Source organism: Lycorma delicatula, chromosome 3 (assembly GCF_047948215.1).
Source record: "Lycorma delicatula isolate Av1 chromosome 3, ASM4794821v1, whole genome shotgun sequence".
In the NCBI taxonomy this organism is placed as follows: Eukaryota; Metazoa; Arthropoda; class Insecta; order Hemiptera; family Fulgoridae; genus Lycorma; species Lycorma delicatula.
Genome location: NC_134457.1, coordinates 41,357,430 through 41,385,287, shown reverse-complemented (window position 1 = coordinate 41,385,287; position 27,858 = coordinate 41,357,430). Strand labels below are relative to the sequence as shown.

The following is a 27,858-nucleotide window of genomic DNA, read 5'->3' as shown; positions in this document are numbered from 1 at the left end:
TTGACCCTCTAATTGATTACATCTCACAGTAATTAGCTAGGCCTCATTGGGATGCCACCGATGTAAATGCTTAAGTAGACATTTACATCAGAGAATTTTGACTCGGCCTTTGCCTTCGCTGTTTGCTTCTTTTGGACATGTGGCTGTTGTGCTTTGTTGCTCTCTGAACTAGCTTAATTCATTAATTAAAATGTTAAACATTTTATGACAAAGAAAATTACAACTTATTTATTCAAATCAGTTTAATGGCAAAGATTCTTTAAGTGAAGATGTAGATATTATAAAAATAATACACATGTACACAAACAAAATTTCAATTTCATAAGCCATCAGAGTGTTTGAGGGAGATGATCTTATAAAAACTGCAATACATAGCAGCACTCTTATGATAAATTAATATGACATTTTTATTGTGCAGTTTTACTAAATTAATACAATCATGAGTGAGGATGCAGGATCCGATGAAAGTACTTTCATGGTAAAATTAAGTTAAGTTTAAGTTACCTTATCCCAGTATTCTGTACTAGGTGATTTATATTAATATAATTAAAAATATTTATATGGTTAGTTTGTGTGTGTATATATATTTATACATAAATAAATATGTTTAAATAAATCTTTTTTAGAATTCAGTAAACCTGCTTTTAAACATCCTCACCTATTGGGAAGCAGTAAATGCACATGGGGTCCAGCTTTTTGGTGTAAAAACATGACGTAAGTAATAGGTCATTCTTTTTCTTTTGTATGTGTGTTATCTTTTATGACCACTTAGGGTTACTTTAGTCAGTCCATTATCCAAGTCTCTTCAATTGGACTGTGTGGTCCTTGCGGCCCTCCTATTACTTTTTCATACATTCCGATCTTTGTGTCCTTTCTGGGGTGAAAATGTTATGTTGTGAGTTTTTATCTTGTGTATGTGAAACGAGTGTTTTGTTCCTTGATTTTCTTGTTTAATTTTATTTTATCTATGGTGTAAGGCTGATTTTCTTCTGATCCTTACTTATTTCTCTGATCCATCTGCATCCTGTTTGGTATTTTTTGAGTCGAGATTGTACTGTACTGCGCGCGCAACTGTTTCAGAAGTCTTGAATCTTGCATACTCATGATATGTTCGAAAAAGCCTCTTCTCCTCTTATGCTTGGTATCAGTGATGGGTTCTAATAACTCTTTGTACATCTTTGTTGGGTACAGTCCACCAATGCTCATCTTTCTGGTACTTTTATTGATGCAGGATCTTCCAATTATTCTTTCAATTTTCTGGATGACTGTTTTTGATTCTTTGTTCAGGTGAAAGAATGTTACTGCTGCATAAGTGGCTTCTGATTTTATAACTGAGTTGTTGTGTCTTATTTTTGCATTTATTGATTGGCATTTTTCATTGTAAGTGTAAGAGGTTAATTTTTGAGCGTTAGCTAGTTGTTTCTTATTTGAGTAGAGAATTTTTCATTTAGTTTGTTATTATTATTTCTCTGAGGTATAAATCAGGTGACTATTTTGATTTTATTATCATTTATGTTTACCTTTTGTAATCGTATTGATTTTTGGGGTATAATTTCAGTCGTTTCAAATGTTATTTTGAGGCCAATTTTATTTGCAGTGTTTTGAGGTTCTAATATCTGTGATTTAGCTTCATCAGTGTTGTTTGCTAGCAGTGCCAAGTCATCTGCAAAACCAAAACAGTTTGTTTTGATTTTTTAGCCTATTTTTACTTTTGGAGGACATTTTTTGAGCCATTCCCTCATTACCATTTCTAGAGTACAATTGAATGTTAGTGGTGAGAACCCATGGCCTTGGCACAGTCCTGTTTTGATTTCAAAAGGTTCTGAGAGCTCCTCTGAATTTGACCTTCAACTTAAGTGTTTGTAAGGGTCAGTTTTATCATCTTTATTAATTTGGTATTTATTCCAAGGTGTCATAGAATTTTAAGTAGGGATTCTCTGCAAATGCAGTCATAAGCTTTCTTGAAATCTACAAATGTTATCACCATGTCTGTTTCTTTTCTTGTTGTAATTCATTATTAGCTTGAGACTCATGATATGATCTATAGAGCTCCTCCAGGATCTGAAACCTCTCTTCTCATAGTTCTTTCTTTCTTGAGCTATTAACCAATCCTGTTGAAGATGATTCTTGAAAGAATTTTATATGTTGTGTCTGGGAGTAGATTCCCCTGTAATTGTTGGGTCTGTTTTGTCCCCTTTTTTGTGTAATGGATAGATGAGGAATGTCATCCAGTGTTTTGGTAGTTCTTCTTTGATCCAACTGTTGATTAAGGGCAATTTTTGCTGATCTTCCTGCATGTTTTCAGATTTCTACAAAAGTCTGATCTTCCAATGCTTTGTAATTCTTCATTTCACCCAGTGCTTGGTAGACTTCTTGTTGTGCGCGTGCACACACGTATGTGTATGTGTTATTTTTTTATTTAATAAACAAAATCATGTAATAATGGTTTGTTAAAAAGAACTTATTTAGTAATAAGTTATGCAATCTAATAGCTGTGCCCAGTTAGACCGAAGATTATCACATGAAGATTAACCTTTATGTGATAACTTTGATAATCCAATTTGGAGGATTTTTTTGTTATTGCACATCTCATTTATGTAAATATTGGAGACAAGCATTTTTTTTTTTTTTTTAAGTGGCATCTAATGCTGTCATCATTCATAGGTAATAAATTCTGGATGCCAGTATAACTACCCAGAATTTGTTCAAGAAACTGGAAATTCACAGAAACCAGTTAGTTAACACACAGCTTTGGATGTTGACATATTTTTAATTTTTACCCCTAAATTTCCAGGATGCCATACCCCAAGATGTTCATATTGTTAATGATCAGATCCCAATAGAGAAATTTATATTTTTATCCTAAATCAAGTTTTGTTGGTCCTTGAAACTGAGTTGAAGAATTTTCCCTGTAATCTGTTAACGGATAAGTATGTTATTTTTGTAGAAAATTGTAAATGGTTGGATGTTTAGGTTTTAAAGCTATTGACAATTGGATATTCAACACATTTGCTGAAAGAGTCAGCAGATAAGAGATTTATTACTTACTTACTTTTTGATAAGAATCTTATGTGATTTCCTTTTTTATGTATTATTTAATTCCTTTTTTCAAGTAGGAGTTGCACCACAGTTACAAGTAAAGATCCATTTTCATTCCTATCTTGTAGAGTATTTTCCTAGAGCTATACATTACAATCTCCAAGTTATCTGTATCTGTATAGAAATTGAATATAACTTAAATATTACATTTTTCAAATTTGAATATAAAACCAAACTGTAATAATAAATACATGTAATGGTAAACTTTAAAGAGCTCAAATATTGTTTTCCAGTTTGTCTCTGAACATTTAAAATAAAGGTGTGTTCAACCTTTTATAATTCATATTTGGTTATAATCAATGATATATAATTCAGTTCTTAGATACAAGCATTGTTTAGGTAGATTTCTTTAGCATATATTATAGTTTTTTGTATATTTATTATTCTTTCAGACAACATTTTTATAGCATTTAGGTAGACATTCTTTTTTTCCTTTTTGAGAATCTAATAAAATTAAAAATGTGATTTTCCTTATTCAGCGCATTCCTTTTTTATCATGTTTTTATAGATAGATTATTTTCAAGGAAAATAGTCTTATAGCTTATTAAAGCTAGAGGAGAGGTCTATCCAGAAATGATGACAAAAATGTTTTATTTTGTAAAGCTAACTTTTCTCTACAAAATGTTTTTTTTTTTTTTTTTTTTTTTTTTTTTTTGTAAGAAGTACATTATCACAATAAATTTATATTTTCAAACTTTAATATATTGTTCAGCTATTGAGATACTCTATTGTGAAAGTGGTAAGTTATTTGTGCATATAAACACTATTTAAAATGCATTGTTCCACTGTGCTATCCAGTTTCATCCTTATTGAGACTAGCATTAGAGGTTTTGATGTTGGTTTGTTCCATTGAGAAAGGACATTTTTCCTAGATTAATAGGTACTTAATAAGCAAGGAGACAAGATCATAGAAAAAGAAAAAACTAATAATAATTAAATTGGCTTTATGGTTCTGTGTTACTGTTATAAAAGTATGTTTTTTTTCCTATAGTTTTCTAAAAATTTATTTTTGAAAGAATTTAACACAACTGAAACTAACAATTCTTATTTCATTAATCAGAATTTTATTTTCATAAGCTAAGAATGTAAAAGAATTGTCTCATCCATTTTTCATTGCAGTTAGAGTATTTCAACTTGACCCTATTCATGAAATAGTAGGATAAGGTTGCATACCTTATAATTCTGAAAATAAGTGTTGTATTTCCATCCCTTACCCTTATTTTAGGAGGTTGGGGATAAATTTTTATAATTTAATGAAAACAGGAGCTTATTTGAGACATAATAAAGTTTTTCATTAAGTTGAAACATGGAATTTGTTTGGAGGTTACTGCCTCGTTAATTATTTGTTCTGAAGTTATTCTGTCTAATTTAAGTCTTGTGCTGATGGATGCTCAAAGTGCATGATTCCACTACCAGTTTCTCCTGAAATCTTCCTAAGATTTATTTAATTGTTTGCCTCACCATTTACCATTCTTGTTCTCTTTTTGTTAGTTGTAGCTGTCAAATAGCCGCCTCCTTAAAGTAACTTCCTAAACTCAGTTCAGTCTCCACTTTGTGTTTTTTAACGTTCTCATTTTCCTCTATATATGAGTTCTTAATTTAGCGCTTTACCCTGTGCTGACTACATGTTCTCTTATGATTATTATTCTTCCTTGTAGACATTGCTTTTATCAAGAAGAATTTTTTTTGGTTTTCTCCTTCATCACTTTTATATATTACAAACTCTCATTTTTCTAGAAGAAAAAACTTCATTACCAAATCTGATGAAAGTGCAGAATCCAATCCTTTTTATTTTATTTATATTACTTATTATCTAGTACATCGTTAACCATTCTGAATATTTTTCTGTACTACAGTTCCACTTAAGATCACCAACCAGAAATCACGCAACCCTGGAAAGCTTCTAAATTTTTTTCCAAACCTCTTCCTGAATGCAGTCTACACTTTTTCATCTACCAACTTCAGGAGCATGGTTTTTGAAATGACTGACTTAAGACTTTTGATTTACGTTGAGATTGAGTTAGGTGATGGTACTTGTATTATTACGTCTGATTACAGATACTCGACCAAGCTGTCAGGTTTTTATAAAGTACAAAATAATACCCCTTTGTTGTTTGTTCATCTGTACAATAAATTTTATCCACATCCCAATTCTTTTACTAGATTTCCTTTCTTTTTAGTTTATATACGTACATTTTAATACTTATAAGATTTATTATTTCTTTTTTGAATCTGTCTACATTCATTGTACCTATTACCTTTTTTTTTTAAATAAGTTGTATTTGTTTTATAGAACAACAAAACAGTGCTCAGGAACTTTGAAACATTGTATTGGATTGTGGGAAAAAATAGAACTGCCAGCTGATAATGGAGATATATGCAATGTTTGTAAAGATATGGTGAAGCAAGCTAGAGACCAGTTGAACAGCAATGAGACTCAGGTGTTATCTTAAAAAAAATTATTTTTTTACTGTACTAGTTTAGTTAATCTGATTTCTTTTTTTACTGTGTGATAATCTTATTTTTATTCAAAGGCATGAAATTTAAATTAGATGTATATATGAATTAAAATATCTGTTTTCTTTCTTTGATTAGATTTTGTTTATATTATAAGTAGTACTCTGCTAATGAATGAGATAATATTTTTTAAATTGTTTTTTTATGTGATGAAATAGAAAATTTTACCAAAGAGGAGTAAAGTGTAATTTTAATGATTGTTTAAAAAATTGTATTAAAATTTTTTCTGTAATTTTTGCTATATTTTTTTCCATGCGTAATTATAATTGAATTCTGACTAAATAGTATACATATATGTATATACTATTAAGTATGCAAAAATAAATATTAAGGGTTTTCAATATAATAAAATCATATATAAAACTAAGGCATATGCGGAAGGTTTCAGAATAAAGCAGGAAATAGAATATGCTTATTACAAGAGAAATTACATAAACATTGAATTATATAATATACATTTAAATTAATTAAACGTTTTGGGTAATATTATGTTCAATTACATATATGATCATATAAAAACTAACATTAATATATATAAAAAAAAAATATAAAGACAAATTACAAAAAAAAAAAAAAAAAATACAGATAACATTTATAATATAAATTAAATAACAAACAATGAAATAAATAAACATGGTACAGTTTAACTACAAAAGATAGTTAAATACAAAGAAATATTTAATTATAATAATAAATTAAAATAGCAGTAGATTATATCCATATAAACCTTATGCCCCAAAACTTACAGGACTCCCAAAATCACATAAAGAAGGTATCCCTATGAGAATATTAATCAATTTCAAAACAGTCCCAAGTTATATAATTCTCAAAATTATTGATAAAGTAATTAGATCAAAGATAAATTTAGAATATAAATATAAAAAATGGGTACGAATTGATTAATAATAAAACTAAAATGATTATCTTTGAAATAATTAATATTTACCCATTTAATTAAGAATTACAAAAGACCTGATAGTTAAATACAAAGAAATATTTAATTAATATGTATAATAATTAAATATACCCATTAATTGTACAGTCTCAATATTAGAAAACAAATTAATAAAAACAGGTGAAGACCAAAAATTTATAAATAATATTATAACAATAATTACAAAACTGTATTTATTCGAGTACCCCCGCCCCCGAATAAGCCTTGCATTTCGATTTTCCAGACCGAAAATGTAAAAAAAAAAGTGTGTATATACCGCTATTTCAAAGTGCAACAGATATGATAAAGAAATAAATACATAAATACGAAAATACTCCGAAAGTAAAGCATTTAATTAGTTCATTTAAATTACATTATTAATATTACATTAATTAATTAATTACCGTAAGTACTAGTTTAGTTCAGAATCAGTAGGCCAGTAAAACGAAAAGAAAGTATCATGTTGAAAAGGATCATTTCAATACACTTTTAATATGGAATTTTATTTTTAATTAATCACTGTCACTGTCAATGTCTGTAGAAGAGTTACCGGTAGTCTCCACGTCGCTCTGCCAAAGATGATCGATCGTCTTCACTACCATCAGGTTCATTAGATATCCCGCACTTTTTAAAACTTTCCTTACTAATTCTGTGGAAATACCCTCCCAAGCATCTTTTATCCAAACACCAATCTGGTTAAAATCTGGACTTTTCTTCTTCTGCATTAAATTTGTTTTAATGCAGATTTGAACAGTTTATTAATGCAGACATCTAGTGGTTGCAATAGAGATGTCAATCCGCCTGGAATTATTACTTGGTCTGTCATACCCTTTTTTAAAATGTCTTTCATTTTATCAGTTGTATGCCCCCGATAACTATCCATTACTAGCATACCGGTATTTCTTTTATTAAGTAAATCTCCTGATCGCTTTTGCCATACACACCTGATCCAATCTACAGTTAAGGTTTCATCCATTCATCTTGATTCCTTTGCTCTGATAATAACTCCATTTACCTGTACAGTAGGAAGAGTTTTTCTTTTAAAAACAATGTACGGAGGTAATTTTGAGCCATCAGAAGTAATGCAAAGCATAACACTACACCTTTGTTTTTCATTACCACCAGTGTGAATCGTAACACTTTTTTCACCTTTTTTGTTTACGGTTTTGTCAAATGGCATTTCAAAATATACAGGGGTTTGATCAGCATTTCCTATTTGAGAAGGCAAATAGTATTTATCTTTTCTAAGATTTATTATGTATTTGTGAAAGTGTAATATTTTTTTGTTCATAAGCGTCTGAAGTCATTGAGAAATGTTCATCTTTCGTCTTATTGACAAACCATTTCGTGCAAAAAATCATGTTATTCATCCACGGCTCACTTTATTCAATGATTTAGCGATTTCATGAGCATATGATTGACACATTTCTGTCATGACAGCATAACCACATCTCCTTTTTTCCATAACGAAGTCATACAATTTTTTCTCTGTTTGTATATTTTAGTTTTAAGCTACGAGAAGCCCTTTTATTACCAGTGCCTTTCACCAGAAGTTGTTTCTTCTTACGCCAGTCTCGAATGCAGCTTTCATCTACGTCAAATTTTCTTCCTGCCACAATTTCCAATTTTTTCAGCCTCTTCTATAACGCGCAGTTGTTCATTTGCTGTAAAAGATTGTAGACGCTGTTGTCCTTTTTGTACTCATTTTAATGCCGTAATTAAAATAAATCACCGTATTAAACTTTACAAGATAAACTAAACAGATAAAATGCACATAACCGTCCACATATACAAACAGTACAATGACTATGGCGAATAGACTAGATGATGATGGGTAACTGATACTGTAACTATAGTGTCATTAGAACCGGATTCAGCCTATACCGAATGAATCAGTTTTATTAAAAATACCGTAACTTCATTCCTATTGATAATATGAACAGGATGTATAATGTATAAGCGGCATCCGGTATTAATAAACTAAAGCCTAATGTAACTATATTTATGTGATTGAATTTAGATACTTCTAAGAAAACGTTTACTTTACATAAATTATCCTGGCTATGTTTCAAGTAAGCCCCGCACCTTATTTTTTCTCTCCAATTCCAAGAAAAAAAGTGCGGAGGTACTAGAATAAATACGGTATATATAAGCAGAATTATTTTGAATTTAATGGAACTTGTTATACACAAGAAAATGTTTTACCCAAGGGATTTTCCTATCTGCCATAATGTCAGAAATTTATTCCCTGGAATTTGAAAGTAGAATAGTCTATACAAATCACATACATAAAATGTTATTATGGGTCAGATATGCGGTTGATACTTTGGTATATGAACCAGTTATAAATAATCATAACAGAAAAATAAATTATTTAGTTGTAAATATTAAAATAAGTAAAAACAGTCAAATAATAACTGGAATATATTAAAAACCTACTTCAATTGAAATCATTGTAAGCAAGAATTCTAATCATCCGCGGTCCCAAAAAATTAATATTTTTAAAAACATGATAAATAGAGTAAAATATATATAAACAATAAACAGGAATTGTATGTTGAAATAAAAAATGTAGCAATAAAAAATAATATATCATTTTTGATAATATATATAAAAAATATAATTCATAATTTTTTAATAACACAAACATTACTACTTTAATGCCCATAAATAAAAATAAAAATAGTGAAAATATTAATGTAAAATACTCTTATACAAATTAAATTATAGAAAACTTGATTGATGCATATAATGATAAAAATATAAACCTGCTTATGAACGTGATAATCATATAAAATAAAACATTTAAAATATTATAATAATAAAAAAGTAAAAAATAAATAGTTTCTTCCGAGATTGCAAAAAAAAAATATGTTGGTAAAACGAATAGTTCCTTTAAAGGTAAATTTAATGAACATTTTAGATCATTTAAAAATAAAAAAATAGGTTTCTCAAATATAGCTGACTATATTTAATAAATAATAATCATAATATGACTAGTTTAGAAATTTTAGAAAAATTGTTTATAATTCAGTCTTATAAATTTGCAAACAGAATTTGATGGGGACATTCTTATTAAAATTATTTTACGTTGGCATACAAAGATAAGATATTGATAAATAAATAGTTTTGCAATACTTTTTTATTCTCTATGTATGTTTTTTTGAATATTGGAAATGCAGTCTTATAAAAAAAAAAATGCTGGAGCTAACCAGTAAATCATTATTTTTAATGAAAAACATTTATTGTTTGCCTAATGCTCAAGGCAGTACCTTAATGCTTCATACCAAACCTTATAAATTACAAACCACTTAAAAATTGAATTTTTTATTGTTCAGATAAAAATACATTGCTGACTCATATCCAACAATCAGTTAACATCCCCAGAAAAAAATATTTTGTAGTTTAACATTTGAAGGCCCTTGTTCATTACTTCCAGTAGATTGTGTATTGAAACGTGATGAATATATTTAGATTCTGTAGAAAGGAGTTGAGACACAACTTCAAAACAAATTTCTGCAAGGCAACAGAGTGTTTCAAAAAGAAGCGCCATATCAAAAAGTGGAAAACGTTTTTGAAGAACAGAATGTTAAAGTGCTCCCATGACCAGGAAAACTTCACATTAAACATAACTTTAATGAGCAGTATTGATTATTGAATGCGATATTGATTTAAAAAATATATACTTTTTCTTACTGACAATTTACTTTTTGAATACACCAGACTTAAAACCTATTAAAAATCTTTGGGCAATAGCTACCTCTCAAAAATGAATTGTACCCTAAACATTTACTTCATTAAAGCAATAATATGGGTTTTGGTTTATGAAAAAAAAAAAAAGTGTAGTACATTTGTTAAATCGTGATGCCAAATCGTGTATGTAAAGTGATTTAGAATAAAGGATATATTTATTACTAGATATTCACAGATTGCACAAGTATGATTTTTTTTTTTTTTTTAATTAAAGTTACTTTTTATTAAATAACATCTGTGTTCTGGTTAATTTGCATACTATTGTAAGGTGATTCATATTGCCCAGCAGTACTTTGCAAAGTGATTTGAGACATCAATATAATGAAAGAAATTCCTACAAAACAGATCCAAAAGAGTATTTTTAAAAAAAAACCTTTGCTGGCCCAAAAAGTTGGAGTGAAAACCCTTTATTTTTTTTAGGTTATCCTTAAATTAATTTTGCTATTGTCACCAAAATTTGTAGACTTTATTCAAGAGAAAAATGATGTTAATAAAAAGTAATACCACTATCAGAAATTTAATTTTTAATTCAAAAGAAAACAGAACAAAAATTTTCATATTATTTTATTTACTTATTTATTTTTTCATAAATAATTAGAAAAAACATAAAGTAAATTAAATTATCCAAGAAATTTTTTATTTTACAAGTCTGCATAAAAAATTTCCAACAATTAAGTTTTGTGTATTTTACGAGAATAATTTTGTGTAAGTAGACAAAATTTAAAAAAATAATTAAAATTTGATGTTATAGGTAATGGAGGATAACACAAATTTATTTTATTGAGAGATCATGGATCTGTTAATTGATGGTTACAGTAAAGAATAATGATATGATAGTTGCTGGTCAATAATGGTTTGTAAGAAATGCAAATGCTGAGGAAGAAATACTATAATGCTATACAATTCTCCCCTCTTTCAAGCATTAGGAGGGTTTGTGTTATTTATAACTGTTTTGCAAATAACTGTGAGCAACAGTCGTATGCATTTCATCTAACACATATAAATGACATGACTGTCTGATAATAAAACATCTTGTAAATGGCTAACTAGATATGCACATACTACAGTTTTTTTAAATATATTCTGGCTAGTGATAAACTATGCTTTACAAAAAAAAAAGAATGTGAAGTCTTTAAATGCCCATAGTCAGACGAAGGAAAACCCTCATAAGATTTCCAGTGTTATACCAACATACTTTTTTTTCATTTAATTTGCAGTGCAGTATTGGTGATAATTTCATTGCTCTTTTCTTTTTACCATGAAAGCTTTAAAGGGGTACAGTACATGTCCTGCAAGTGAATCAATTGAACTCTTGGAAAATATACCTATTGCAGACCAGGAATATGGTTTATGTAACAGGGTAGTGCATCAGCTCGCTTCTCTTGTAACATTTGAGGTAATCTAAGAAATATATACATTAACTGATTGGTCAAAATGGACCAATAAAATGGCCACTGCTATATCCTGATCTTACACCATCAGAATATTTCCTTTGGGATTAAATGAAGTCATTTTATTCTTCACTTATTAGTAAGAAAAAAGAAAAATCGTATCAATGAAGTTGCTTCTGCTAATAAGAATATTCGTATAATTCGTCATGCTGAATTGCTCCTTTTAACAAGTTATCGACCACATCAAATAGTTACTTTAATTTTATATTAGAATCTTTAATCATAAATATGTAGTAAATAATTTTGAAATAAAAATTATCTATAATAAAATTAATTTATGGTAAACCCCCCAAAAGAAAGGTTTTGTTTTGACTTAATGATTTTCTCAAAAAGATTCTTGAGATATAGTCTGAAACCTACTATTTCATTCAATTTTTCAGATCAAAAACTATGTAAAACCACCAAATTTTCCTCTGCTTTTGTTCTAAAAATCTTAGCACAGTTTAATTTTACGCTTGGAACAGAAATCAGGTTCATGTTGAAATATTTTGCTAACCATAACTAAAAAGCAGTCTGTATATTTTGTAATTCTGTATATTTCTATATATTTGCTTACATGAGGCTGAGTCAATAATTGTTCATAATGACAGCTATAAACTGTAAATTCAATAAAAAAGACATAATATTTTCCAACTTACACCTCTTGTTTTTCAACACTCTTCTTCTATTATACCACAAGATTCTTATGCACTTTGAAAATTGTTTTTGGTTAAGCAGAAAGTCAGTCATGTATACATTTCCTTAAGTTCTTAGTTATAGATGATTCAACAACCTCAATGTCTCTTTGAATGAACCAAACAAATAATAGTCCAAAGAAGCAAAATCAGGACTAGAAAAGCTGAGCCATTATTCTAAAACTTGATTTAGGGTCTGAAACTTTATTTTCTGAAGGGGTTCAATTGTTAGGTAGCAGTATGTAGATGGGCAACGTCATGCAACAAAAGAATATGCCTTTTGACAGTTTTGGTCTGTGTTTCTTCAAATTGCAGGCTTCAACTTCACATTATGCATAACTGTAATGAACACTGTTGATTATTGAATGTGATATTGATTTAAAAAAACACAAATTTTCTTACTGACAATTTACTTTTGAAATTTTTCCTGAACCAATCATGGGTGTTCCATTTCACATTCTGCTGTTTACTCTCAAAATTATAGATCTAATTTCATATTGCTTTTAAATGATGATTTAATTCAGGAACTGTCACTTTCATTATCATAATTGTCCAAATTTTGTTGACATATCCAAGCATAGTTGTTATTGCAGCATTGTAAGTTGTTTTGGAACACACCTTGCACAAACTTAATGAATATTAAGCCTATTGTTGGTGATTTTGTAAATGGAACTGTGATGAATTTATAAACCATTTTACACTTCATAAGTAGTCATCTGTGTTTCAGAACAAAGACATACAGGCACTCACTGTTGCTGTCAATTGTAAATATAGACAGTTGATCAGATCCTACTTTGTGCATAATACCTTGTGTGATCTTTTTTTCAATTTTTCCATCTACTTATTGACACTTTGTGGTGGCAAAACACTGTTCCTCTACTGTGCCAAAAGTCTTTGATAGGTTTCAGTGATACAAAAAATGAATTACTGAACATTGTTGTTTGGATACAAATGGAAAGTGAAAGGGAGCCATGATTAATGTTACTGTTGCAACAATAGAACTGACCTTATCAGCTTCAGATTTGTTCAGAAGCATATCAAGTCAGAAATAACATGTATCTATGTTCAGGTTTCCGACAAATACAAATGTAGATATATTGTGAATAACTATTGACTTACTCTCCTACATTATAACATTTATGTTAGGCTAATATTGTAATATAATATAATTTGTTGTAATACACGCTGTGTGTGTGGATGGAGGGAGTGGAATATTAATGAAAGTAAGTTATACAGTACTGTATTTGATTTTTACATTCAGTAGTTAATATTTTATAATTATATTCTATATTAAATATAATCATGGAAACAGTAATTATAGATTCTACAACCAGCTACGTGGATTTTATTATCATCGTTTAAAAAAATTGTTTCTGAGAGTAATCTGGTCATTTACTTAATTTTCTTTATTAATATAAGAATGAAATAGATTTTAACTATTTCAATAAGTATCTTAGAAGTGGAGGTAATGATGTTTGTTCATAAAACTTATTAACTACTGAATTAATTTTTTGCTTTTGAAAGCTGAAACAATTATTGAATGTAAAAATTATATGCAAGAATTTCTTTCTCTTTTTCACCTTTTCATCTGATTAGAGCAAGTTCTTTTTCCATTATATATCTCTAATAGATTTTTTCTTTCGATTATTTCTTGGTAGTGAAACAACCAACTTCTCTCATTTAATATAAGGATATTTTGAAAAAGAAGTTTAATTTGTTAGTATATGTAATGTACGTACCAGATGATTCAAAACGGACTTCACAATTTTAAAAGCATATAAAAATTTATTGAGATAACTTAGATTCAGTTGAGGTCTTATTTCATAGAAAAACTATAAAGTTTGTCACCCAACATTCACTTAAGGTTTGATATGGCTTCCATTTGTAATATCCATACATCCCACCTGAAGCGATTTCATTCCAGACTATAGCCAATAAGTTGGGTATTACCTCTACAGCTGCAACGTTAATTCGAAGTCCTAGCTCAACAAGATCAGCAGGCAAAGGTGGTACATAAACCTAACTTAAACAAAACTTGACAAGAAAAAATGTAGCAGGGTCAAATCTGGAAAACAAGGTGCAATACAATAAAATCATCACTACCAACCACCGACCTGAGAATCAAGTATTAAGAAAATTTCAAACTTCTAGGTAGTAGTGACATGGTGCCCCATCATGCTGATACTGATGGGTGTCCCATCTTGGTCATCATCTAACTGAGGAATTAGAAAATTTTGAAGCATGTTCACATAAATGATAAATTTACGGTTGCCTCCTGGAAGAAGAATAGGTCGTACAGCCCTTGTTTGCTTAGAGCACAAAAAATATTGACCTTAGGGCTATCACAAATGTGCTGTAAAGTTTCAAGAGAGTATTTGCTACCCCATATTCGGCAGTTACAGTGAATGCCTAGTAACATGTGATGTGAAACGTTCGCTCATCTCTAAAAATATGTTGTCTGCAATTTTATTCATTATTTTCACACAAAACTGCATTTGAGCAACTTTGTTTTCATCTGTGTTGAACCATAGTTAGTTTGTATAGCTGAAAGTGCAATTGTTTACATAATACATGCCAAACAGTCGTTTGTGGAATTCCAATCTCACATGACGTATATATAGTTGATTTCTTCAGACTACGTGCAAACCTTTCACAGAGTTGTTCCAACCAGTTCTGGTGATTTTGTATGTTAACAGGAAAACCTCTCTCAGTGAAGGTTTTATACCAAGAATAAAATTGTATGCATATTAGGAGGCTTCCTACTGTACTTTCTACAAAAATTACATGAACTGCAGTGGCTGATTGCAAATCATGAAAGAAAAATGCCCTGCAAACACGTTCCACATCAGTAAATGTATCCATTTTTAACAATATTGGTAACTGAATTCAGTACTGAATGAACTAGATGAGTCAAAACTTGTGTTTTTTTATGAAATGAGACCTCAGCCAAATCTGTAAGTTAAAGTCCTTTTTGAATCACCCAGTATATTGATAAATAGTATGCTATATATTTTAATGTACCAGATACCATAAAACTATTACTTCGAAAGGAGTGTAATTTTAACCAGGGGTTATGTTTTCTTTTATTTTTTACTAGTTTTGTTGATATTTAATAAACTAATTTTTATGTAAAATTAGATCAGTTGAAAGTATTTATGTAATTAATTTAATCTAAATATATATACATATGTATTATAATATTATTTTAAATGTATTGAATTAAAATTTAGATCTTGAATCACATGAGTTCTGTTGTCTGTACTTTTAAATTAAATTGAAAAATTGTGATTTTTTTTTTACTCATTTAAATGTTTTAGACTAGAAGAAGATTTGTTTTTAATTACTTCCATCTTATCTACTGCTACAATAATTTTTTTTAAATTATACTCTTAATTAGCTAGATAATTTGTTATTATATTTAGTTTACATTGTTCATTTTTCTTTTTATTTATATTTTTACAGGAAGAACTGAGGGAAGTGTTAGAAGGATCTTGCAAATTATTGCCAACAAAAGTGGTGAAAACAGAATGCATTAAAATGGTTGACGAGTTCATTCCTGAACTTATTGAAGCTTTGTCATCACAGATGAACCCTCAGGTTGTATGTGCAACAGTTGGTCTCTGTAATTCAGCTAGAATGGATCTGTTATTACAACAAGAAAAACTGGTACTTCTTTTACCATAATTTCTGTTAAGTAGTTAAAAAAAAGCACATGTTTATGTTATCCTAATTTTATTAACTACCTAAAGATTAGTTTAAACTTTAAAAAATGCACTTAGTTTAACTTAAATTATAAATTGTAAATGGGTTATTTCTCACAGAATGTTGCTTTTGTTTAACCAAGAGAATTCTGTATTTTAAATCTTTTGTTAATTAACAAAATCACTATTGACACACCAAAATAGCAAGTTTAATATAAATAGCTCAACTTTCTTTTCTCTTTTTCTTTTTTTGTTGCTAATAGGAATATTTTTCGATGTGAAGTAAATCTTGGCATCTTATAGTGCAGGTAGGAACTGCTGGTACAATCCCCCACCAACTGAGTATGTCTCTAACAATTAGTTTTTGCGTAGCATTTATTCTAAGTAGATGTTTGGAGCCTTCTGTGATATCTGCAGCGAGTGACTTTACATAAACAAAGAACTTTATTGAAATTTTTTGTGTTAAGCTTGGCAAAAGTTTTTTTACTGAAACAGAATTATTCATCAAACTTGCATGGAAGACACTTGAGTAGCACACAATGCTGTGAATGGTGTTCAGTTGTTATAAATGTGATTGAGAATTTACTGAAGTCTATCGATGTCAAAAGTCGTGTCCCACATTGCCGAGTGAATAATTTGCTAGTCAAATAAATGTTCAACAGTTAGTGAAATAAGCAGATGGAAGACTGGGATTTCAGTGAGTCAGTGAGTTTATGTCGCAAAATCCTAAAAAAACTTTACAAGTTCATTCCAAAATTTTTAAAACAAGAACAAAAAGACAGCAACTGTTTAATAGTATAAATAATGATATTGATGAAATCTTAACAATAATAATAATAATCAGCATGGCCTAATGTGGAAAAAATTTCAATACCACAAAGGTGGCGTTGACAGTCTTTTTTGACATCTAAGGCATTATTCTAGGTAGTTTATACCTGCAGGGCAGATAGTCAACAGCCATTACTACCTAGAAGTTATCTGATGATCAATTATAAGAAAAAGGAGACCTAAACTTTGGCTTAACAACTCACGGTGCCACCTGTGCATTACTGTTAGATTCATGAGTTTTGTGCAAAAAATTCGCTCATCCCTCATTCTCTGAACTCGCCTGATCTCTAGCCAATGATTTTTTTATTTTAAAAATTATAGTTGCCGTTAGAGATTTGCAACAACTAGATTTCTTGAAATTGAAAAGACATTGTGCACAAGAGGAAGTGCGTTAATTGTATATGCAGTAAATATTCAGTTTTTTTTTTTTAAGTCTTGTAGTTTTTTCGAACAGATGACTTTTAAAATGACCAGTTTATACAAAAACATTTTCAAATCTATGGATTTGTCATCATTATTAAAGTACTATATGTACCTTTGTTTTAATACTATGACAATTCTAGGAATATTTTGAAACTAATTTGTATATATCCTCCAGTAACAGCAATTTATTTCCTAAGGAAATGAATCGCTAGAAATTTTCTGTTAAATTCTGTCTTCCCTGCCTAAATGAGGTATACTAATCAACAGACCATATAATTTTTCCTCATTCACTCTTGGTCTTATTTACCGAGATAGAAACTAATTATTACAGCGATGCCCCTTACAGGGGAATCGCTGTAATAATGACAGTCCCCTACGGAGGGGCTATTATTGCAGTGAAACATTAATAAAGTGGCAGTAGAGTTAGAAAAACCTTTTCTATTAGTAGTAATTATTATTTTATTAGGTGGTATTTTAAGTTTAGTAGAAAAATAGAAATAAGTCCGAGAAACATTTAAGACTTCAATTTTCTTTAATATACTAGTTACTTAGACATAAATGCCTACTGGGTAAAACCAGGACTCTTTCTTCTCATAAAAGTTAATCTATTCTGGAACTGGATTTAAGGTGTTTAAAACACCTTCATTGATCCTATATTCTTCACTCCAATGTTCTGTGCAGAGAGTAACTTATTACACATTTTTAATCTTATCTAGTGCAGTTGTATGCCCTGTAAGACAGAAACTGGCCTAACAGATCAGAATATTTATTTACGCAAGAAAGAGAAATTGATTTATTTAAAAAAAAAAGCTATGTTTAATAACTGATTGAATATTAATTAGTGGTTAACCATTTTAGAATACTGTGGAGAGGCTTTTTTGTATCTTAAAATGATTACTGACAAAATCTTGTTTAAGTCAATAGTTACAGTGTGCTTAATTTTATGTTATTTGTGATGATTTAAAAAGTATGTATTACAGAAAAAATCTGAAGAAGTTTTGCCTATCCAGCCTCTGCCTCTTGATCGAATGCTTTTACAACTCCCCACAAATCTACCTATGAAAACTGAAATTTATAAAAGAGGAAAAGAAGCTTGTGAACTTTGTGAATTGTTCCTTCATTATATCCAGCAACAAATAACTTTACCGAAATCAGAAGATGAAATTAAAAAAGTTGTCAATGGTGTATGTATCAAACTGCCAAAGGATGTTGCTACCCAATGTTCATCATTTATTGAAGTCTATGGTGATGATTTTATTGCTCTTCTTGCCCAGGAGATCGATCCTTCAGTGGTATGTTTGTGTAATATATTTTTATATTTAATGCTTTATCACAATCCTTTTATATCCTTGCTAAAACTTTTTTGCCATTAATACCATATTACATTAAAATTAAATTAACATTTTTCAAATAAGACAAAATTAATAAAACAAAAAAGAAAATAATTAGATTCTAAAACTAGTTATGTAAAGCAGTCATTTTGATTGTTTTGTAACAGCCTTCATCAGCAGATTATTGAGAAATTGATGTAAAAAATTGTTAAAATAATATAAAATTAAAAAAATTACTAAATAAACAATATTTGTAAAGTAAATATTATATTTTTTTAAGCCTGTTGATTCATAAAAATTGAAATGATCATCTAGTTTTAGACTTTAATTGTTAGATAATCTCAGATTATCTTAAATTGATTGATGTCTTTGATGCAATCTATGTCAATAACTGGGTAATATAGCTTTTCGTTTTTCTCTTGTGTTCTAGGATATGAAATTCTGTATATCATGCTCATTCTTTTAAGTACAAGAAATTAAATGTAACTTGTGAAATTTTAATTTGTAAATTGAAAAAATTTTAAAGAAATTTTTTTGTTACCTCATATATTTTTGACTTTCTACACTTGTAGAAAATGCATTGAGAAAATGTCTTTAGCAGTATATTAAATTAATCACAATATTATAGTTTAACAAAAAAATTATTATTTAAAATAAAAATTTGTTTATTTTATTATAAAATAAATGAAAATTTGTTATTTTAACAAAACTTTATTTTGAAATAAAAATTTTATTTAATTTATTTATAATTATTATTTTTACTATATTCTCAAAAAAAAATTTTTATATTTCATTAGTTATTATATCACTCTGCTTCTATTGAAAAACTAAACAGTAAATTATAGTAGTTTCATATCCTGTTATGTTTAATTTTTCCATTATTGACTACTGTTCTTAAACACTTACAAACTCCTACATCTATCAAATGTGGGTATATAATTAGTTTTACCAATGGTCCTGTCTACCAAATTGTGTACTAACTTGTTGACTGCATTGACAGTTTGTACCAACTTTGCTCACATGCAGAGATAAATTTTTATTTTGTTTATCAACCTTGAACACAATAGTAATTGCTTCAAAATGACTTTCTAAAAACCCGACAAATGACTAAATGAGCTTGACTTTAGATTTTGTTGACTCTCCATGTACAAAATTATACAACTTTACCTAATTTCATTTAATTTTTTGTGTCTTTCATTTATAAAAATTCTTTTTTTTTCAAAATAAAAAATAGATTAGAATAATATCTTGTAGCTTTATCATTTGAAAGTAAGTAATGTTGAGTAGGATAAAGGTCTTAACCCCAAGACCTAGGTTTGTGAGTAGGATAAAGCTCTTGTTCTTGTGGAAATTTTTTTTGAATTTTATTCTCATTAAAATTATTGTATTGTGATAATGCTATTGTTTTCTAGGATTTTACTATACAGGTGATCAAAAAGAATCTCTGACCTTATTTTTTATTACAGTATAACCAAGTTGCAAGTGGGACTGACCAGCATGGAATATGACCTTGACTCGTATTGGTTGCATACGATTAACTGTTTCCTCCCATTGCAGCCAGTCCATTGCTTACCATGAAAATACTCAATGCTGCTTAACATTGAGTAGGTGTTTGTCACATTTTCTTTGTCGTTCAAAATGGTAAAAGGATTGAGCAGAGAATATGCATTAAATTTTGTCATGCAAGTAGAGACAATATGGAAGATTCAAACAGCTTTTGGTGATCAAGCTATGAGTGACACACAAATAAAAGTGTGATATTGCCATTTCCAAGATAGCTAAATCAAAAGTCATATATACTCTGGCAGACCTTCCACCAGCAAAATCCTGAAAAATCAACTAAATTTGACAGATTGTGATTAATGATCATCTAATAAAATTTAGAAACCTTGAAGATGAAATAGAAATTTCATTTGGCTCATTCCAATTAATTTTAATGGGAGATCTTGGGATGTTTCTCAAATATGAACAAAAACTTCTCTTGCTCATGAACAAATGGAAAACTGACTGCTTGTTGGAATGTGCTAATAGTAATCCTGATCTTATTAAAAAAAAAAAAGAAAAAAACTAGATATGAAATATGGTTGTATAGCAAAGACCTTAAACCAGGCAATCAAGAGACAATGTGAAGTTTATGTTTGTAGTTTTTTTTTTTTTTTTTTTTTTTTTTTATTTTTTTATTAAGGCATGGTTTGTTAAGTGTATGCTCCTCAAGGACAAATTGTTAATAAAGATTAATAATTAACTTTTCTTCAGTGGCTAAAAGATGCTGTTTGTCACAAAAAATATGGAAAATTCCATCAAGCTTTAGCCCATGCATCACTACTTATCTTGACAAAACACGGGATCAAGCAACTCCAGCAGACTCCCTACTCATCAGATATGGCTCCCTGTGATTTTTTATCCTTTCTGTAGCTTAAAATTCCACTTCAAGGAAAGATTTCAAGATAGAAAAGAGATCAAAAGAAATGTTTCAAGAGGACTTAGATTGATCACTAAAACTGATTTTGAAATATGTTTCCAACAATGTAGATATCGCTGGAATAAGTTTGTTAATCAGAATGGGCCTGCTTTGAAGAGTCGTTAAACTAAATAGGTTAAAAGTTTATTTTGTTTTCTTACCGAAGGGAATTATTAGTTTCAAATAATAAGGAATAAATCAGTAACATTAACAATCAGACCTATTCAATTTTTCCAGCATTCTGAAGTATTTTTACAATAATTGTATGATTAGTTGTTGTAGCCAGTGGTTTTAAGAGTATGGGAATGTTTACAATTTGATAAATCTTTTCATAGTGATGTGAATAATTTTAAAAAGCATAGGATATGTCAGCCTAAATTGAGTTCCATGAGATCATATCTCAAAAGAAGCGATAGATATGGCCCATGTAAAAATTTGTCGGCCAAGAAAAGATAAATATTATTTTTTGAGTTCCACAACTCACTTGTTGTCTTTTTCTGTTTGATTTTAATAAATTATTGTCAGTTGTTGAACTGGCTGGCTAGTGTAATCTTGTATTATTTGTTGATTATATTAAATCACAGGGCCATAAAAAACCACCAGATAACTTACTATAATGAAATAAATGCATGACTGGTTTAAATTAAGTTTTTTAATCTTAATTTTGTTTTGGAACTTGTCGAAATGAAAAATTCTCATCAGAGAATTTCTGACGAGAAAACAAATTTCTTGTGTTTTTAAATGGGATGACATTAAATAAATTAAATAACTTTTAAAAGTTACTTAATCTTTAAAATCGTCTTTCATTCTAAAAGTCAGATGCACATTTCTAAACATTGTAATATTTCTTTGTATTACTTTAAAATTGCTAAGTTCTGATTAATTGATAGTTGTTAAAAATGAATTTCCCTAGCTTTGGTTTCTTAACTACTACATATAAATATTAAATTATCATTTAGTAATTTTCAGTTATTTAGGTATTTAAACCATATATTTCACACTGATCATTATCCCTTTATAATGTATAAAATTAAAAAGTTTTCATTTGACTTAACATTTATTTTGTTTAGTAAAGTAATAATTTTTTTTTTAATTTTATGTGAAATATGTCACTAAATTAATGATATGTTACTAAATAATTAATGTGTAAATTAAATCATTTATAATAAATTTGATATAAAATTTGGTTTCCAGGTCTCTGAATTTAATTTAAAATACATATGGGTAAGAATATTTTTATCATAAGAATTTTTTTAAATGCATTAAAAAATAATTTCTATTGTCTTTTTTTTTATAATGTATTATTTTATTATTACGTACAGTCATAATTAATCCAAGCTTCAGTAATTTCAGTTTACTAAAATCTGATCCATTTATCTTAAAAAGTACAAATATAATTAATTATTAATAGATTATCCTTTTCCATATTGAAAATACATTTTATAGGCCTATTGTCAAACTGTATTGTGATTCCTTTCTCTTCCTTTCATTGTGTAGGTGCAACTAGAATTGCATTTTATTGTAAAACCATGATGAGTATTCTGCTGTTAAATATAATTTATCTTAATATCACTTCATTTATTATAGAAAATGAGTCAACCAAATCTTTTTGTAAAAACCAACCCAATGAAGTTTCAAAAAATCTTATTACTGTGTTCTATTGTTACATTGATCAGTGACATAAATGTTAGATTGTTCTTTGCACTAACAGTGCTGTGCTATGCTGTATGTAATTCTTTGAACCCATAATTAAGATATTTAGTTTTATATTCGCTTTCTTTTGCAAGTGTTTTTGTACCATACCATATTATAAATTTAACATTTAAATTTCACTTTAATGTAAAATGAGTTTAAAGAGTTAACATGTTTTATTACCATTAAGTTTTTATCGATAAAGATAATTTCCATGTACAAAGCATGTTATATTCGATTCTTCTAATACTCAGTTTCATAGATAGCCTTGTCATTGCTTGATATGAGGTCATGGGTGCAAGAGGGATTCGTCACAAAGGCACACTAGGAGGTATTCATAATCCTGGATCAGTCCACAATGGCATCTTGTGTTTCCATCAGCAAACCCCCAACCTCTTGAGATTTGTTTTGCATCTCATCATGCCTTTCCATAGAAAATTTAGAACTCACCAGGTGATATATGGTTGTTGTGAGCCTAGGCTGAGATTTTTCTTGTAATGTAACGAAAACATTGGGGGGAAAACATGGGGGGACTAGATTTTGTCACATCTCAAGTTGCTTAAGTCCCTCAATAGAGACAAGAAATGGCTCTTGATGAACAAGAAAAGCTGTTTATCAAAATCAAGCAGGTGTTGGAGTAGAATGTCAAACACAGCAGATTTTGAAGAAAAATTAATGTAAAATGCCAATTATTGATCAGTGAATGCTGGATGTGAAATTAAAAGTAGAGGCCTACAGAAATTGTAAAAACCATAGTTTCTTACAGACAGAGAGATATAATTGTTGTGAGCTGGTAGCTAAAAAAACTTGAGTAGCATAAACTCATCAGAAGAACAAATTAAGGAGTGGGTGGATTCTGACAACAAAGAAGAAATTACTGATGTGAAGTACTTGCAATGCACATAGTAGGGTGGAAGGAAAGATGGCAGACAACATAAAGTGAGCGCTGTACTAAGTAGAACGCAGCCTGTAGTAACAAATTGATATTTTATTTCCTAAAAAATTGAATCATCTTGCAGCAAATAATGGTAACCTTCCTTAAAAACAACTTTACTGCATTAAAAAATAATTAATAATAATAGCAATAATTTTAACTTTTTCTGTGATTCTTATTAACTCTGATTACAGTTACTCTACTGTATTTTCTAAAAACTGTATTATTTGCTACAAAGGATTTTTCTATGATTTATACTACACCTCCTGTAAGTCAGATTACAGAAACAATTTTAATCTTTAGTAAATTAATCTAAATTAAAAAGAAAAATTAGTTAAATGTCATGTAATACAATACTTACATGTAATTTTAATGGATGAACCAAGCTCAAAAATGTAATACAAATACAAGTATGCTTATTTGTATTGGTTTGAAAATGTTTTTCATTTAAAATTTCCGCTGTAGGTTTAGTGTTAAATGTGTCAGGAAATGTATCATGTTCTTACTTATTTTTCTCCTATTGACATCAATTCCTACAAAATGTTTTATTTTCTTTGTTCATAATGAAAAAAAAAAATTGAAATTTTTTTTTACTTGTATAATCAGATAATAAACTTGTTTATTTTATGCTTTTCATTTAATTAAAAAAGAAGCTACTTTAAAATTTTAAATTATTTATAAATAAATTTAGTAATTTATTGCGCAACTGTTCTAATCTGTTTAAGAAATATATTTTGAAATGAGAATAAATCTACAATTGTATACTAACTTTGTGTGAATTCTTTATCCAATAAAATATTAATTATCGATTGTGATGATATTAATATTAAAAAGTAATGTTGTAACTTTATTTTATGGGAAATTAATTTTTCTTTGTGGATTAAAGGATACTTTTTGATAAATTTTTTTTTGTGAGCTATAAATTAAGTATAAGAGGTAAAAGATAAAGAGTAGGAGTTCTGTGCGGGGAAAAAAGGTTAGAAGGTTAGAGAACTGAGGAAGGTCAAAATAGAGAGGAATGGAAGAAAAGAATAGGTCACCCAATGACCAATTGACATGGGATGAGGTGAATGGGTGGGGTCTAATCAAATGTATTGTAATCTAAAATAAAATAATCTAGTACCTATTTTCTTTTTTCCAGAATAATATTTAGGGACCATAAATTCATATATATGCTACTGATGTAAAAGCTTTTAGTCTTTTCAGATTTGATAACCTCAGCCTGCAATGGTTGTTTTTTTTAGTTTTCGATAATTGATTCTTATGTATTTTTTAGCACAGAGTCTGAAAATAACATTAATTTTTTTTCCATCAAATCAGGATTTTTCGCAAAACGCAAATGTAAAAATTTGAAAAATTGCAAAAATGTGATACAATAAAATAGATATAAAACTTTTTTTTAATAATAAACTAATATAATATATTCACTTTTTTGGCTTATATTATGCATTCTTATAGCTAAACAGTTGTGGTTAGAAGAGGAGGGCAAGAGGAGTCATTAACCTCCTAATTTCTAATGAAAAATGCCACAAAATAACCTAATTTCTATTATAGTACATTTTTAAATTAATTTAATTTAAAAAAAAAAAATAATAAAGATAAATAAGTATTTTTATTTAATTAAATAAATAAAAAATAAACACCATTGGATACCACTCCCCTCTCTTCACCCACCCTTAATGACAAAGTATGTAAAATACTTACAGTTCTATTCCATGTGTCAAAGTTTCTTTGAACGGCCTATACTCTCCTTCGCGCATTTCCTTCTTTGTTCTGTATAGGGTTCATCTCGATGTAACATCCAGTAATAGTCTACAATCATCGTAGTAATCATTTCCTTGATACCTCCTTTCCATTTCTTTCATGTCCTGATGAAATTTCTCACCCAGATTTTCTGGAAAATATTCCATATGTGAATTTAAGAAGTGAACCTTCATCTCAAAAAACAGCATAAATTTTTGTACTTCTTCAGCATGTTCTCGGCGACTAATTTGAAGTTCAGATCATTCTTATTGCTCAGAAACTTGGTTACTATGTCTTTAAAGAAAAAGAAGCCTCAGGGCTTCTTTTTCTGTAACTTCCATTTGTTTCAAACTTACAATCTTTGAAACTTTTTCTAATGTCAGGACCAGTAAAGACACCCTCTTTTAGTTTGGCAGTTGATAAGATTGGAAATTTGTCACAGATGTATTTAAAATTTACCATCTTCTGGTAAGGCTTCTTTTGATAAATTGCTTCATCAAGCCTAACTTTGTATGCAGAGATGGAAGGAGAACTTTATTTAGATCTATGAGAGCTTTTTGAAGCACATTTTTGGTTCCAGGTTCTAATGAAACTTCTTTTTGGCCAAGCTTTCCTTATCCAATGATTTTCTCTGGCTCTGCTATCCCATTCACACAAAAAACAAGAAAACTTTGTATATCCTCTTTGCTGCTCTAGGAGCATCGATATTATGTTGAGATTGCTGCACATAATCCACTTATGAGTGTCGCATTTAATTTTATCAAGAACAAATTCCAAATTATCGTAACTCTCTTTTCAGACAGAATGTCCAGAGGGTATTGACAGATATGTAATCCCATTATGAAGAAGGACAACTTTGAGGCTTCTTTTGGACAAATCTATGAATAGTCTCCAGTCAGTACTTTTGTATGGAATGTTAAATCAAGTCAAAATCCATGTACACCAGTGCAGAAGACATTCTTCTTCTGAAAAATATGGAAGAAAATCCTTTTTTCTATACATGAACCGAGAAGGTGCCAACTGCTAGCAGGTTCTTCTCTTTAAGTGTCCAAAGTAATTATGGATTTTTTTTTGGTCAGATGTAAGTCTCGAACCAAATCATTTAGTTCAGTCTGTGATTAAAGCTCTGGTGCACAGCTATCTTCGAGTTTGTACTCCTTGATGTTATCTTCATTTAAATCACTTGTGAAACCATCTATTTCAGGTAAATTTTCTGGTGGAATTGGCACTGGTATGTTTGGACTATGAGGAACCAGGCATAAAGTGGATAGCATTTTTGGATATACTTCTTTTTTATTCTTCAAATTGAAACCGTGAACACTAATCGAACAAAAGTAATAATCATGGGTATGATTTCATGGCTCTTGCCTCACCATTCTGATCTGAACACTTAGCAGTTAGTTGCCAATATAACATGTTATAGCCTGTTAAGTCTTGTCACAACCTGTTGGCTAAGCTCTCCCACCGTCTTGTCATCTTCAACCCAACCCAAACCCCTCCCCATTCCATCATCTTCAGATCACTCAGCTGTTTAGCTATAAGAATGCATAGTATTACCCAAAAAAGTGAATATTTTATATTAATTAATTATTAGAAAAAAAAAGTTTTATGTTATTCTATAATATCACATTTTCGCAGTTTTTCAACTTTTTACAAATTTTGACATGATGTAAAAAATGAAGGTTATTTTCAGATTTAGCGCTAAAAAATACATGGAGTCAGTTTTCAAAAATTAAAAAACATTCCACAACCCAAATTTTCTTGCAGGCTTGTGTAATCATTAATTGTATAAATTAATGTTCCACTTACCAACAATTTTCAAATATATTTCCAAGTACTTTCGGAGTCGCTACTTCATCATCAGGAGTTTCTTATTAGACGTTAATTGAAAATTCATATGTCATGTATATAATTATATTTAAATTAAAGATGTTACGTTCATAATAGTATGTTCAAGAAATAAAAAATAATTTATGCATTAATAAGACTGTAACGTCATGTCCGTAAGATGTTTACAACTACTATCTATTAATAGTCATTACATCTTTTTTATATTAATTTTACTACAAAATGGGGTTCTAAATATTATTTAGCATTTCATTACTACAATTTTAAATGAAATGTATACATAAGTTATAGGTTGAATAATTTATTTCTCTATAACTTGGTTTGAAATCAGAAATAAACATAACAGTTTTTTGAATCTTAGAAATTTATTAAATCTGCTCTTCCTGAAAAATTATCTTCCAATTCTCATCCTGGTCATCTACCTTCTGATGAACTGTAATTGTAATTATTACTTAATCAAACCATTATC

The 27,858-nt window shown here is 29.0% G+C and overlaps 1 protein-coding gene across 3 annotated transcripts in view; it reads left to right on the top strand.

The window, feature by feature from the left end:
• Sap-r (prosaposin) overlaps positions 1–27,858 on the top strand; it is a 176,897-nt gene that overhangs the window by 99,512 nt on the left and 49,527 nt on the right. For 2 of the 3 annotated variants that reach the window (XM_075359691.1, XM_075359694.1), the window contains exons 10-14: positions 627–714; positions 5,393–5,540; positions 15,891–16,094; positions 18,361–18,672; positions 22,367–22,396. In XM_075359691.1, coding sequence (XP_075215806.1) covers positions 627–714; positions 5,393–5,540; positions 15,891–16,094; positions 18,361–18,672; positions 22,367–22,396 — 782 coding nt within the window. The remainder of the gene's footprint in view (positions 1–626; positions 715–5,392; positions 5,541–15,890; positions 16,095–18,360; positions 18,673–22,366; positions 22,397–27,858) is intronic. The other variant, XM_075359692.1, reaches the window with a different exon arrangement.